The sequence below is a fragment of the Pieris napi genome, chromosome 2 (genome assembly GCF_905475465.1).
Source record: "Pieris napi chromosome 2, ilPieNapi1.2, whole genome shotgun sequence".
NCBI classification, from domain to species: Eukaryota; Metazoa; Arthropoda; class Insecta; order Lepidoptera; family Pieridae; genus Pieris; species Pieris napi.
In genome coordinates, this window is record NC_062235.1 from 2,213,820 (window position 1) to 2,228,513 (window position 14,694).

Below are 14,694 nucleotides of genomic sequence, written 5' to 3' on the forward strand. Positions count from 1 at the left end.
CTCACGATGTTTTCCTTCATTGTACGCGAGTGTTAAATGCGCACAAAGACAGAAAGTCCGTTGGCGCAGTCTTGGATTGAACCTACTACCCCAGGGATGAGAGTCGCTCGTTGAAGCCACTAAGAACTTTTCTCGCTCAACGAATATGTTAAATATCGCAATACAGCGAGGAAATGCTGCCAGCATTACTTTTTTAAATTTATTCCAGTTTCATATTTATTTATTTTTAATTATTACTGTGTAGGTTAAGAACTCTAAATACTCATATTAACATCAGATGAGATTGTTTCCAAATGCCTGTCCAGTTATGTATAAAAAACAAAATAATAATAATTTTATAAGCACGCACGTCATGTCGTCAAGTTGTCTTATCGTTTAAAACGTATATCATACTACAGATTCGGCATATTCATATATTTATCTACTTCATAGCTTTCTGATTTAGCCAGCTACTGTGATACTTTTGACCTTTGTATAAAATCTTAGAAACTTTGCTTTTGGTAGCTTTATTAATTAAATTCCACCTTCGTCATTAATCTTTTAACTTACAGTATCAGCAATTCTGAATGTAAAATGTTTAGTGATGTTGTACGAATATTTTGTATGTAGTGTCTACTATATATAACAGTTAATTAATTCAAGCAAACATTTCGTAAGTAATTATATTCTATCAGCACATATTTTACATTATATAAGCCATTTCACGTATCCCGTGATAAATATGTTATCATTATTAATACTTCCATAGCAAGAAGCCCATCCACCATGCTCACTGTTAATTTAGAACATTAACAACAACCAGATTTATTAGCCTCGAACAGCGTGGCAAAATTAAATTAATTACCCGTTTAAAATTGAGACAGATTCTATACTTTAAATTGATGGCAGAAACCATTGTACAGTAGTAGTACAGAACAGTAGGTGAATTAAATCGAACAAATTGATTTTTTTTTTTATAAAACGGGGGGCAAACGGGCAGGAGGCTCAGCTGATGTTAAGTGATACCATGGACACTCTCAATGCCAGAGGGCTCGCGAGTGCGTTGCCGGCCTTTCAATAATTGGTACGCTCTTTTCTTGAAGGACCCAAAAAAATATAGTTAAGAGCAGTTTTGGCCTAATGGTTGGCCTTGGCGTCTCAATCCCAAGTCATGCGTTCGAACTACAGCTGTGCATTAATTGCATGTGCATTTTTTTTTCTTATTTAACACCCGCACGGTGATGGAATACATCTTGAGGTAACCATTATGCCTTAGATACAAAATCGACGGCGCGTGGCGCAGAATACTAATCACACACTTGCTCATTAAAAAAAAAAATCTCGAAACAGATACAGAATTCTAAGGTCCAGATCTAAATGATTACTGCCCCACTAGTTTTTTATGAGTTAAACGATAATCTATAGATTACCGAAAAAATACCCTTAAAATTAATTATTCTGCCAGTTTAAAACCATCGTTGTGACATTAAGACAGTTTTTGACAGCACGAGGGCATAGATTACCATTTTTCGTGTCGTTCATACGTTCCAAATACGCAGCGTTACATTTGACATATAAATATTACTAAGGTTTTGTGGAAATTTTTGATTACGTCGGTGATTTGTTATTCCAAAGACTGCAGTCGTATAATTACCCATAATAAACCTGTTCAGTGCATAATCGAATAATTTTCACGTTACACGTAGTCTTTCTATAGCTTATAATCACGCTAGATCAAGATATACATTGGTTATTACATTCTACCTGGCTTTACACTGACTACGATACATGTTTGGATTTCAGCAATGCATTCAGTACTGTTAAACTCGCGGACTATATTTAGGAAATAATTAACAACTTTGTACAAAGGAACTTCAGTGGGCTGCTGGTACCACATAGTGTTTGGTGCGCGGCAAAAAGTTTCTTAAAACGCTCAGTTGTGAGGTTTACGGGTGGAATTTTGTAATCTGCCGTAAAGTGCGATGATAAAAATCTACTGCAGGTAAAAACCCCTCCAAACACTCTCCATGGTAAATGCGGTAGAAGATGCAGAGATACCCCACATCTCTATGCAACGCCAAGAGATCAAGCCACTCGGAAAGTGACTGGGTGACGACGATTCGACGCTCTTCATTGAATACGGTCAAGTGGAAGGAGCTGGTACTGGGGAGCTGCCGCCCAGACGTGAGAACTGTACTCCACGTGGGGCTGAATTCGCGCTGTATAGAGTTGCAAGTGGTGGCCCGGTATGTACCGTCTGCTGAGGTCAACAAGCTTCTTGTTGTGCTCCTATTGCTGACTCCATCAAAAAGATATTGGATTCTAGTCTCTTGCTGAAGTTCACCCTTAGCCCAAAGGCTCACTTTAAATATTGACATAAATGTCTCGGAATGTTACGAGAAATCCTTGAGTCTCATATTAAGTAAGCCTTTTTAAATTAAATTAATGATATCTTTGTATGGACAGCAAACATAATACATATTAATTATGTATAGAACGTATATTATATAGCTTATATTCTTCACGGTGGCTGACTTCCACGTCAATTGGTGCGATGTATTAAACATTGATTATAAAGTCAATGAACTTATTTTACTGTATTTTTCTCTATTTCATAAAGATTGTGCCAGAAATCTTAGTTTATAACGTTGTATATATTTCGTTTTATCGTTTTTATAATCTTTTTGTTATGGTTTGACAATATTATATTTCCTCACGTATAAAACACATATTACCTAAGTGTAAGAAAATATGTAGTAATATGTAACAGCAGTGTTGGCCTAGCGGTTTCAGTGACCGAATTTCATACCTGAGGTCGTAGGTTCAGTGCCCGGCTGTGCACGACTTTATTTCTATGTGCGTATATCACATTTGTTTCAACGGTGAACGAAAACATCGTGAGGATACCGGCTTGCCTTAGACCCAAAAAGTCGAGGGCGTGTGTCAGGCACAGGAGCCTAATCACCTACTTAACCTACACCTACGAAATCTGAGGCCAAAACCTAAAAATGTTTTTAAACAGAATAGGTAAGAAAATATAAAATGGCTGGCCTAAAAAGTTACTGATATTAATGAGCACTAGTAATTCCAATTGCTTTGACGGAAATAGAACCCATAACGAGGTCGACTTCCGACAAAACACTTATTGTATCCATTTAGAACGCAGTACTTACTTGTACCTATACAAATAGAGTTAAATAGACGCAGGAATTATTAATGTGTCATTAATTTTAATTAAATCTTTAATTAGTCGCTCCGTGAAGCCTGCGAGCCTAGGAAACTTCTGAGCTTCTAGAAGGAGCACAACGGACCAAATGGGCGTCTAACTCTAACGCCCGAACCCAATAATTAATCCACAATTTCAGATTGTTTTCAATCCGACCGTGACAGTCGATCGGTCCCCTCTCTGCATCGCAATAACCAAACCCTTCGAAGATAATCCATTTTTGATGGATAATTAATAAAAATAATTAACTGTTGAAATCGGAGCTTTCGTCAACTGTCATTTTCATACAAAGGTCTATGAACAGACACCTATACGACCTCCCATGGATAGCTTGTATCGACAGATGGCTATTACAATCCGTCGACTGGTTATTGGCATACTTGTTACAACATTTGGATTATGATTACTATCTCATATGGTGGAATATGGATTGAGATGTGTTATTGGGTTCGGGGGAAAGTGTACGAGTCCACGCTATATATATACATAGTCTTTTGCTTATTAAAACAAAAGCTTAGTCGTGTTTCATTTGTTTTATAACAAAAAAGCTATTTATATTCAATATATAATACTCACAAAACTCGTCTAGACTTATCAAATTTATGGCAAAGTAAAACATAATCGAAACGCTAACGTGTTTAAATTTTTTGCTAATCAAACAAATTTGCAAGGCAATTAATACAATTGAATTTTTAAATCAATTGAGTAAAAAGAAAAGTATAATTGACTTAATGACTATAAACATATATACAGCAATTAGTAAAAGTAATTAAATGAAAGTCGTTGAAATCAAAAGGAAAGGTTTCCAGTATACTTTCATTAAAAAAAATATTCAAAAGAACTAAAACGTTCCATAGACAAACATTTTCTGTAATAGAACAGAAAATGTCGTGCTTCGATCCCATCCCTCAATTACATAATCTATATTTTTTATGAGTGAAGTTTCCACTTCGAAATAAATGTACCTATCTTTCCGTTGTGTATTTTGTCTAATTCGCTCTATTTCCTGTAATATAATTAGATATATTTAATTTAAGCTTACGGTTCAGGGCCTAATCCAAGCGCAAACCATATATAACATTGTAATCTTTGGAGCGAAGTGAGTGTTATCTGTCAAGTCTATACGTACAAAGAAATGAATTTGATAAAGAGAAGGAGAGTTGCCGTAAATAGTACATAGTTTAGGGCCAATCTATGCTGTGTATACTGTGTATATACTTGTAAGTTATTTTATTATCATTGAAATAATGAAATCTGTGTTATATTGTGCGATATATACAGACAAACGTGTCTTGTGCTATTAATAACAAGCTTAATTTAATCTAATGCAAAATATAATGACGGAATAAATATGTCGTAGCTTACAAAACAATTTAAAAGTGTTTTTATATGAAAGATTGTTTACATTACAATGTTATTGGAGCAGAATCATAAACGATTATCTTATGATATTACTAATTTCTAAATAAATTTGGGTTGACAAGAACATAATAACTAAACTATGTGTAAATACTATATGTAATGTATTCTATCCATTCTTATCGTGACTACAGGTTGATTCCTAATTATCGATAAACATCATTATAAAAACATGCGCGGGTTTTCGCTATAACTGTACCATACAGCCAGATGGTATTACTGAATTATAATAAGTTAACCGCCAGGTCAGTAGCATTAATCTTAAAGTTTTATGAAATATGGCCAAACTGTCACGTTCCAAAATCACTAATTTAAATACCATATAGCTCAGTTAATAAACATACACGTTACCTTATTATTTTTGCGGCAACCGGTCTGATTTAAATATTAAAATCGAGGGTTCATCACGAATTTTCGACTTTCTAACTCGTAATTCGTGACCGATCGATGCCAAAATAAGTTCCGTTTGTACACATTGATTTCACATGTTTCATGAGTTCGCTAATAAGCAAAGGATGCTAATTAAAACAGCTATATTTAATTCAAAAAATTAAAATACTTAATTTATACTATTAGGTCAGGTTACTTTTTAGTGGCTAGGAATTAATTAAAATGCAAATATTACTTGAAAACATTGTGTTTACTTGTATGAGAAAATATATGAAATAAATTAAATGACACCGCACATGTAAAAATAAAATAAAGATATTCCAAATTTAAATGCAGTGCATCATAGACAATTGTATGTGGACAGCACCATGACCTTCCAACAACTTTAAGCATCGACTAAATAATAAATGAATGAGTGGCACTACAACCTATTTGAGTCTGGGCCTCAGATTTCTGTATTTCATGATCATTTGTCAATCTAATAGGCAAGTAGGTGCCTAACACACGCCGTCGACTTTTTGGGTCTAAGGCATGTCGGTTTCCTCACGATGTTTTTCTTCATCGTTCCAGCGAATGTGACTAGCGCACGACGAAGAAAAGTCAATTGGTGCACAGCCGGGGATCGAACTTACGACCTCAGTGATGAGAGTCGCATGCTAAAGCCACTAGGCCAACACTGCTGCACTGCCATGCATCGACTAAAGCCTTATTTATACGCAAGTTTGCAAGTGCCGAAGACAAGTTATTGCTTTTTAAGTTTGTAAGAATAAATTTATAATAAAACGTATCTTGCAAATGCGGTGAAAAGCTTTCGTGGCTGAGATTGCTAATTTAACTAGTCATTTAAAACCTGATTAACCAGCTTCGGAAGTACATATTGTAAAAACTCATCATTAATAATTGTACTGCTTTAGCGTGTGCGCAAATAGAATTTGCATGGTAATTTCGATATAGCGCATGTGAATAAATAAACATATATTTTTTACACGCGTTGATCAATTTAAATTAGCTTTATTAGTTGCAAATGCTTGTTTATTATCAGCGTTTAATTGATTTGGATGTCTGATTGCTATTTTATTTTAGTTTTTATATTTGTAGTTTTCTCATTTATAAACAGACTACTAAAATGTTACTGCCGACCAATAATTAAAAAATAGTAGTAATAATAAATTACAGTAGTAATAATACACTACATACATACATACCTACTACATTATAGTAGAAGTAATAAATTACAGTTTACCTAGCCTAAAGGTAACTAGAGGTGCAGAGACAACAATGAAACCCCTATTTTAGTATCGCTTGTTTATAACGATTTATAATCGAGTTAAAAGCTTAGTTAAAGTATATACCTTTACTAGCTTAACCTATTAATCATATGTCCAGAGTATATTGGCAAAAATTTACGTAAGAAATTTCGCTGAAATACTCTCTAGCTACTCTATTTTCCGGGATATATATTTAATTAAGCTAAAAAGTGTCACAGCTTTAATGAGACGCGTGTGTTCAAACCGCAAAGGTAATGTGTTAATTATTAAAACTCATACTCACCACTCAGAATTCAGGATGCCGAAAGATAGGAAAATATTCCCTCTGTCGGCCAATTGGTAAGATATATGCGGTTTTGTACTTCCAACCTAATTTGCTAAAAAAGCTAACACAATAGTCCACATCAGTGCAAATATTGCAATGTTAACGTGCGCAAAGTGCGCTGCGCGTGCTACGTGTGAATTGATGCGCGTGTAATATATCGCGTGCCTAATATATCGTGTTACATATTATGGCTATGGTATTTCACGAAAGTTTGAAGATAACCCATAACGGTGAGCGTAGTAAAATGTTTCGTGATTTGTTACGCAGGTGTAGAATTAATTGGTACGAAAAGACGAATGCTTAATTGTATTCATTAATTTGATTTAATGCGATAAGAAGGCTTTAGGTTCGGTGTATGATGATTAATTTTCATATAAATTAAGAATTTCTCACACTACTCTTCTGTAATTGAAATTGATGGAAATTTTGCATTATAAATATATTCAGAATTCTTGTGGGCACAGTGACAATGTTAACTACATATTATAATTCAATCTATAGGTGTCTTAAGGTACACATAATATTACAGCTGATCTCTGAAGTACGGAAAAGATTTCAACCATTTTTAACACTCGACCGAAGACGCATTATTTCAAAACGTATATATCATTTAATGAATACTGTTATGAATGCATTAATTACTAAACAACATAGGTAACTGTTTACAACCTTTTTTTCCTATTGTGCAGGGTAAAGTCATAAAAATCTGTTAATTAAAAACATTTAGTCGTACAAAAATATATCTATTTACTTATTAACTTAATCAATTCAACTGTACAATGTACATAGCAAATAAAACTATTGAAGTGGGTATTTAAATCAATCGATATGGTAAACATACTGTTATTTCGTGTATTATAAGGAATTGGATTATTTTTTTCTTTCCTATAATATTTTTATTTAACAAGCTAGAGCATTTCAATAGTTTTTTGTCAGTCATCCGAACACATTTCTATATTCATAGGTGAAGATTCTAAAAGAACATAACTGAAATATTGAAGCGCCATCTTGTTTTACACTTAGTAAACAGTAATAATATTATACTTACATCGTAGTTCTTTTGAGATCACTAGGTGGCAGTGTAACAAAAGAATTCAATAGAAATATTAATGAGGTAATGTATAGATGGCGCGCGATATTATTAAAAGATGCCGTACATATAAATCTTGAATGCTAGTCAATATTTCTTAAGCTATAGTAAAGATCAGTTTAAATGTATTTTTACAAAGGCTTAAAATTATTTCGTCAACAACTAGGCGAAGGCAAGAACTCGTTCGATAGCCACAAAAACTGGTCACTTGCAAACAAATGAATCCTTAATGAAACATAACACCTTAATCATACCTAAGGGACTTAGCAAGGTATGGAAGCTTCAGCGATGATCGCCTATAAATACGGCATGAGGGGATGTCAAGTTTAAAAATGGATATAAAGTATTTAATTAAAACAAATGTGTATATAATTAAAATGTTATTTATTATAGAAATCTTAGCAAACTAATCTATAAGATATATATCTTCCAGCTGTTTCTGATGATCGGATGATTTTCACTACCTGAAGCATAGAAATATTTTTTAATCAAACTATCAATTGTTAACTGGCATAATCTATATGTTTTTGTTTGTGTTAACTATATAAGTACCAACATATTAAAAAAAAAATATACCTGTCCTCTTTTAAGTCCGAAATATCTGGCCACTGGGTCTCCAGCTTGTATTCGCATCAACATGTTTTCCTTTAATTTACTGTATTCTGAATTAAGGAAAATTTAAATAGCACGAATCTAAAGCTTTTACCTAAGATTATGTACTGAAATGTTTAAAAGCAACATTTATTTTAACCCATGTAATTCATACTCAATTTTGTGTATTAATCTTTCTAATTAATATAACTTGTTTGTGTTGTTTTGTAATTAGCTGTATGAATTTAAATACTTTCAACTTACGTAAAAAAAACATAAGGAGATTATAAATTTGATAAGCATTTTTTTGTTTGTCAGGAGCGAGGACTCATGAGCATAGTAAGTCAAAAAAGGGACATGGAAGAGAATCCACACAATTAAGGATAAACATGTGTCAAAGTTGTATATAAAAAGGATACTATCTAGCTAAGAGTTCTTGCTTCTCATCAGGTGTAAGTACAATGTGTTCAGGAACTAACTCATGTTCTGTTATATTAATCAGTAATTCTGATTCTAAGAACTGCTCCAATATGTACTTTGGTGCCATATCCACCAGTGATTGTTTTGCTGAGGGTGTCATACCTGAAAATTAATAATATTATACTGTGGCCATAGATCAGGGAAAACTACGGTGAAAACCGTTAAGCAAAGGTTATCTTTGAAGAGCAACATAACCTAAAACTAACTACCCATATAATGAGAACATTGGACTTAACAATATTCAAAAACAAAATACGCAGTGAATTATTGTAACAAAGTCTTATTGATTACTATTATTGTAACAACAATGAAGCAAATATAATTTATTATTTTCCTCATTCCTGGCTTTGTGGTTTGGATGAAGTCCAAGACATCATAACTATGAAAAGTAATAAATCAAACTTGCTAACAGAGGATTTCAACAGTTGTTATAAGGATGCATATCTCTAATTTACAAAAATATACAAGCCAGAATAAAACATTACCTGCTTGTACAACAACAATAGCTCGATGAATATTTTCTTCTTGCATTCTTGTACAATAAGTTTTTATAGTTTTAATACCAATTTTTGCTTCATCGGGAAAGAAAACAAACATCTGGTCAGTGGGGTCATCATTGTGAGCTACTAGAACTATTAAATCACTTCTAGCTGGCCTTTTCTCACTGAAAAATGTTAACATTTACATAAGTTTACATTATTATTTGTACAGTAAACCAGACAACCCAGAAGATAAACCTTTGGCTTTTCTAGTTTAAATACATGGAATATACAAATATTGTTTCATGTACCTAACAAAGGCTATTGCATATTTATTACCAAACTCAAACTAAAAAAAAGGAATTACAATATTACTTTTCAAGTAACTATAATAGAATCTTTACATCTTTTTTCAATTAAAACTATTTTTTAAATGTCAAATTTGTTGTTGTCAGTTTGTAGATATGTCATTTGAAATTTCAGTTAAATTAAAATAATACAAAATAAAATGCAAGTATTGGAAGAAAAAGTGCGGAAGAATATTTTAGAAAGAACTGTTTCAGAAACAACTAGACTTCACATAGGTAAGGTCACTCTTACTTTTAAATTGAATTTGTTATCCTGCCTCTTGAAAATCTAAAATAGTCATTAACATGAATTTTAATGACCATAAGTATCCATCATTTATTAATAATAATTTAAGACATTACATACACTAAAAACATAAATACTAACGTATATAAGGTATTATACAGACCTTACATTTTCATTTATTTCACCAGGGTAAGCAATTCATGAAAGGCTTGAATAACATAAATATCATACCTTGGTTTATCTCCAAATTGTTCTTTAAATTGATCTAAAGTTTGATCCAATTCATCTTGGGTCACGAGATATCCACGGTCATGACAAAGCTGTGGAACCCAATAGTCCTATTATTTATCTAAAACAATTTAAGAATGTCCACTTGCACCTATTATCTAATCATTCTCTAATTCTTGTGTATATTAAGCAATAGAAAACTTTAGTATACTTTAAAACGGTACCGGATCGTACTTAACCTATATAGTTAGTAGATACCTGCATAACGGTTTTTCGGATTCTCCACAACTTATAAGTCTCTGCATCATCGTCCATATTCTTGCTTTAAGTAAGATTTTTGTGAAATTTAGTATTTGAAGAGTAAATAGTACTAATTTAAGATAATATATAAATCACTGGTCAATCAACAACACTGATCAAGTTGATCAACACTCCACTCGACTCTCGAGCAACAGAGCACACTGCACAACATAACATACTATCACAGACTAGGAAGTATTGAGGAAACTTGACCGCAGGCAAAAATCCAAGTCCTGACAGAAATAGAGTTCAAAGTTCCAGCGACAACCATATTTTCTACGGTTCTCAAAAAACATTATCATAAAATATAACATTACATATTTTACGATCCTTGAAACGAAGAATTTATATATTGTTCGATATTTGAGGATATATAAAAAAACATGAACATAAAATGAGTTTTTTTAGTGTCTGAACATAATAAAAAAGTTCATTTGACTATTGACAATAGTCATCGACAATGGACATTACTTATAACTTATAAGTTGCGACTTGCGATGCAAAATTGAAATAGAAATCTTGAATGTTTTAATTTTATGAGTAGTTGTGAATTGTGATCATATTTTTTAATTAATTAATAACTTCTAATAGTCAGTGTTTGTAGTAGAATCACAAATAACTTAAAATATCTAAGAAGAAGGCTAATCCATTTATAATGGCTGGAATCAAAGGTATTGTACAAGCAAATCACCCATCGTTCATTTTTTAATGAGTCACTAATTTATTTACAAACAGTAAGAATTTTGTTATAAATCTTATCTAATCTTGTTATTGTTTTTTTGTTTCATGTCAATTATAATGGATCTATAAAAGGGTAAGTAAAAATATTTCTGATGGTATCTTTTTATTGTCAATTTGCCTCCTTAAAACTGTTTCCTAATTGAAACTCGATTTAACAGATATTACCAGAATATGGTCGTGTATATAACAATCTATGATTTCATTTAAGCAGTATTTGTATCATTCTTCATTATAATTAGGTTGTTACAATGTGATATATTTTCTTGTTTCCTATAATATAGTAATACACCAGATTTTTATAAATAGAAGTTATGACTTTAGTAAACTTATAACATATTCATCGCAATTCATGAAGCCGTGACTTTAGATAAAGGTTATTTAATTTTTTTTTTATAAGTTTTGGTCATGCACTTCTTGCACTTTATCCATCATATTTATTTTTTTAGTTTTTCCCTTACTAGAAAAGAGCTAGTAGCAATGCCTGGAAGATATCGCGTGTTAGAGACAAAGCCGCATGTTGTATCCCTTATAATTTTTATGTATTACGTTGTTTGTTTTATATAAATATAAATTAATAACTACATATTATTTTCAGACTAGTGTCTTTAGCATTTGCTGGATCAATTGGAATGACATTTGTCATATTAGCATGTGCCTTACCACAGTACAAGTGAGTATTATATTTTATAAATGGTGTAGTATTTTTCATTGTTTTACTTTATGCTTGAACTTTCATTGATAATCTTTAATAGGGATCTTGAAGGCTTCTATTTTATGTATTAAAAGCCAAAGAAATTGGTTGTGTAGTGCATTGAACTCATCACTGAGGTTAATTGTGGTACATACCAATTAAACTTTTCTGATGTTCATGATTTTAGTATGAAATGTTATATTCCCTAATATATTTTAACTTTATTTTGTTATATGTCAAAGAAGGCAATTTTTATACATTTTTTCAGATTATGGTGGCCATTCTTTGTTGTGTTGTTTTACATCCTTTCCCCAATACCAACTATGATAGCCCGCCGTAGTGGTGACAGCGCAGGAGGCAACAACTCACCTTGCATGGAAGCTTCTGTTTTTATCACAATGGGAATTCTAGTCAGCTCCTTTGCTCTGCCCATTGTATTGGCTCGAGCAGGAGTGGTAAGTGTATTTTCACTACAACTGTTAGAAGTATGGTTATTTAATTACTATAACTGCCAGTAAGTTTTGCTCTAATGTTTACTTTGGTTTTCAAAAACTCTAACATTTCAAAATTGTTGATCAGATGTTGATTCAACAGGGTTGATTCATAGGGTGATCAACTGATTTAGTTTTGCTGCATAATAAATATAGCATTTTGATGGATCAAATATAATAGAGAAAAAGGGAAATAATTGCAATTTGCTATTGCCTTATGTAAAGAAACAGATATTAATATAAGGATTTAAAAAATAATCCAATTGTCTCATACCATAAGCATTCTCTGTCTTTAAAATATCAAAAACTAGTTAGTATTCATTATATGTACGCACAACGGACCAACCACGAGTCTAATTGCGGAGAAAGGATTCCTTCTACCCTAGTATTCATTATATCTAGTTACATGATTGTACAAATGTTAATAACTAATGTTTTATTTTTTGATCAGATATTTTGCTTTATATTTCTGGAATGATTACTTTCAGATCTTATGGGGAGCATGTTACCTAACTCTAGCTGGCAATGTAATAGTATTTCTCACTATTCTCGGTTTCTTCACAATCTTTGATATGGATGATTCAGATTATGCAATGTGGTGAGAAATCTAGAAACCAACATATATGTTGCAAAGAGACATTGAACTTGGCGGATTTTTGTATAAGCTACTAATTATATGTTGTGTTAATATGTTAATTTAAGTCTGAATTATGATACTGATGTTAGTATGTAGCCTTATATTTTTCTTCCGTATTAGTATTTAAAAAAATTGTTGTATCCACATAATTTATGAATAAGAATGTTAAAATTTGAGATTCGCGTCACTTAATTAGAATAAGAAACGAATACCTGTGTATTTTTTTACAAGCTTAGAATAACATTCATATTATTACGAATAGTATGAAACAAAAAAAAATCCCTATAAATTAAATGTTTATGGCTTATATAGCTTTAAAATCTTTAAATAAAATAATTAACAATATAATATAAACTGAGAGCATGTACTCAGTGAAACCTGCTTCTATATAAATAATGGCTTATTTTATTCACACTATATTACAAAAGATAAATAATACAAGTTGTATGACGGTATGGTGTTTATCAAAGCATTTAACAAAAAGTCTGGAAACATATTGTAGATCATTGTCTTTTGCTATCATTATTAATCAAAATGTATAACATTATATAAATTTTTAATACACTTGTGAGTTGTGACTAACAACTTTGCTCATTGTAACAGGATCAAGCACCACCCGAACATCCCTTTTTTTGCATAATACAGCAATTAATTTCATAATTATAAACATACTCATTAGAAATATATAACACACTAACAGACTATCAATATGAGACAAATAGTTACAACAGCAGCTAACCAATTGTGCAACTATCAAAATATTAATTCTTTTGTTAATAATCAATGTGTTACTTTTATTTTTAAATCTTTTGATATTGATAATTTCAGATACCTAATTAGAAGCGGTGGTAATATTCTACAAGACTCGGCTTATCAGAGCCAACTACTGAATATAATAAACATAGGTTGATTATAAAATCTTAAGGTGATAAAATTACTTTCTTTAAATACCCACTTTATATTAAGATTTAAAAACTAATAACAATGTACATAATTATTATTAGCGATTGTCTAATAATGGTGAAGGCTATGAAACTGTCTAGCTACAGGAAATAGTTATCAATTCGGTGATGTAAAATAATTAATGTTTAATTAAATGTGGAAATTAATTTTGCTTGTAAAATTATTACATTCCTATCTGGACTAGTTTGTAAATAATTATGGTAATTAAAACCGGGTCACAATAAACATTGTACTGAATGCTTGTAATACTGTATTTTCATTAAGATGCCTTTAAATAAGAGAAGATGTAAATGTTAAAAGGAAACAGTTAAAGTAGCTATTAGTGAGTCTGTCCTCACAAGTTCTGTCTCTACGCTTTTGTCGCATATGATTTCAGATTAACAAGTAGTCACTATTCACCAAAGCATCGTGTAAGTGTAGTTATTAATTTAAAAAATATTGTTGTCTGTATGTTGCGTTCAAAGGCTAATATGGTACGCGTGGCTAAACTGCTTTCAACTGAGTTCAGACTTTTACTAGCAGAGGGTAATAGGTAAATTTCAAGTTCAAACTTTTAATTTAGCCCTGAAAAAGACGCGGCAATAAAAACGTGGAGTTCCTTAGAAACATATAAAGAAGAAGAAAGAATTAGAAGATGACGAATGTGTTGCCGGAATTTGGTTGCGTAACCTAATAGTAAATGTCCATAACTGAACAATTCAATGTTTTAATACAGCAAAGTTTTTTTTAATGGAACATATTATTGATAACGATTGATGAATTTTATAAAAAATATATATAAATTATATTTTCATCTTTTTAC

General features: G+C 31.7%; 3 protein-coding genes across 4 annotated transcripts in view; 1 reads left to right on the forward strand and 2 right to left on the reverse strand.

The window, feature by feature from the left end:
- LOC125061894 overlaps window positions 1-6,726 on the reverse strand; it is a 72,230-nt gene extending 65,504 nt beyond the window's left edge. Inside the window, exon 1 of the mRNA XM_047667540.1 lies at window positions 6,566-6,726. The gene's annotated coding sequence lies outside the window, so the exon portion shown is untranslated. The remainder of the gene's footprint in view (window positions 1-6,565) is intronic.
- A 1,336-nt stretch (window positions 6,727-8,062) lies between these two features.
- Window positions 8,063-10,537, reverse strand: LOC125059428 (DNA-directed RNA polymerases I, II, and III subunit RPABC1). The gene is made up of 6 exons (XM_047663853.1): window positions 10,328-10,537; window positions 10,073-10,161; window positions 9,254-9,432; window positions 8,708-8,870; window positions 8,274-8,352; window positions 8,063-8,161 (listed from the first exon to the last, which is right to left on the reverse strand). The coding sequence occupies exons 1-6, from the start codon at window positions 10,382-10,384 to the stop codon at window positions 8,096-8,098; spliced, it is 633 nt and encodes a 210-aa protein (XP_047519809.1). The 5' UTR covers window positions 10,385-10,537; the 3' UTR covers window positions 8,063-8,095.
- A 306-nt stretch (window positions 10,538-10,843) lies between these two features.
- On the forward strand, window positions 10,844-14,138 carry LOC125059436 (leptin receptor overlapping transcript-like 1). Of its 2 annotated transcripts, XM_047663872.1 has the most exons (5): window positions 10,844-11,040; window positions 11,705-11,780; window positions 12,070-12,256; window positions 12,781-12,890; window positions 13,758-14,138. In XM_047663872.1, coding segments are annotated over exons 1-5 (390 nt in total). In that variant the 5' UTR covers window positions 10,844-11,024; the 3' UTR covers window positions 13,759-14,138. The 2 variants fall into 2 exon arrangements, with proteins under 2 accessions (XP_047519828.1, XP_047519821.1); XM_047663865.1 differs by having other exon boundaries at window positions 10,846-11,040; window positions 12,781-14,138.
- Window positions 14,139-14,694: the final 556 nt, after the last annotated feature.

Excerpts from the sequence above, each read along its gene's own strand:
- LOC125059428 (XM_047663853.1), bottom strand. The coding sequence starts at position 10,384 with ATGGACGATGATGCAGAGACTTATAAGTTGTGGAGAATCCGAAAAACC. Across the intron at positions 10,162-10,327 it reads TCCGAAAAACCGTTATGCAG|CTTTGTCATGACCGTGGATA; the intron begins GTATCTACTAAC and ends TGGGTTCCACAG. Across the intron at positions 8,871-9,253 it reads TATTGTTGTTGTACAAGCAG|GTATGACACCCTCAGCAAAA; the intron begins GTAATGTTTTAT and ends ATTAATTTTCAG.
- LOC125059436 (XM_047663865.1), top strand. Across the intron at positions 11,781-12,069 it reads TGTGCCTTACCACAGTACAA|ATTATGGTGGCCATTCTTTG; the intron begins GTGAGTATTATA and ends ACATTTTTTCAG. Across the intron at positions 12,257-12,780 it reads TATTGGCTCGAGCAGGAGTG|ATCTTATGGGGAGCATGTTA; the intron begins GTAAGTGTATTT and ends GATTACTTTCAG.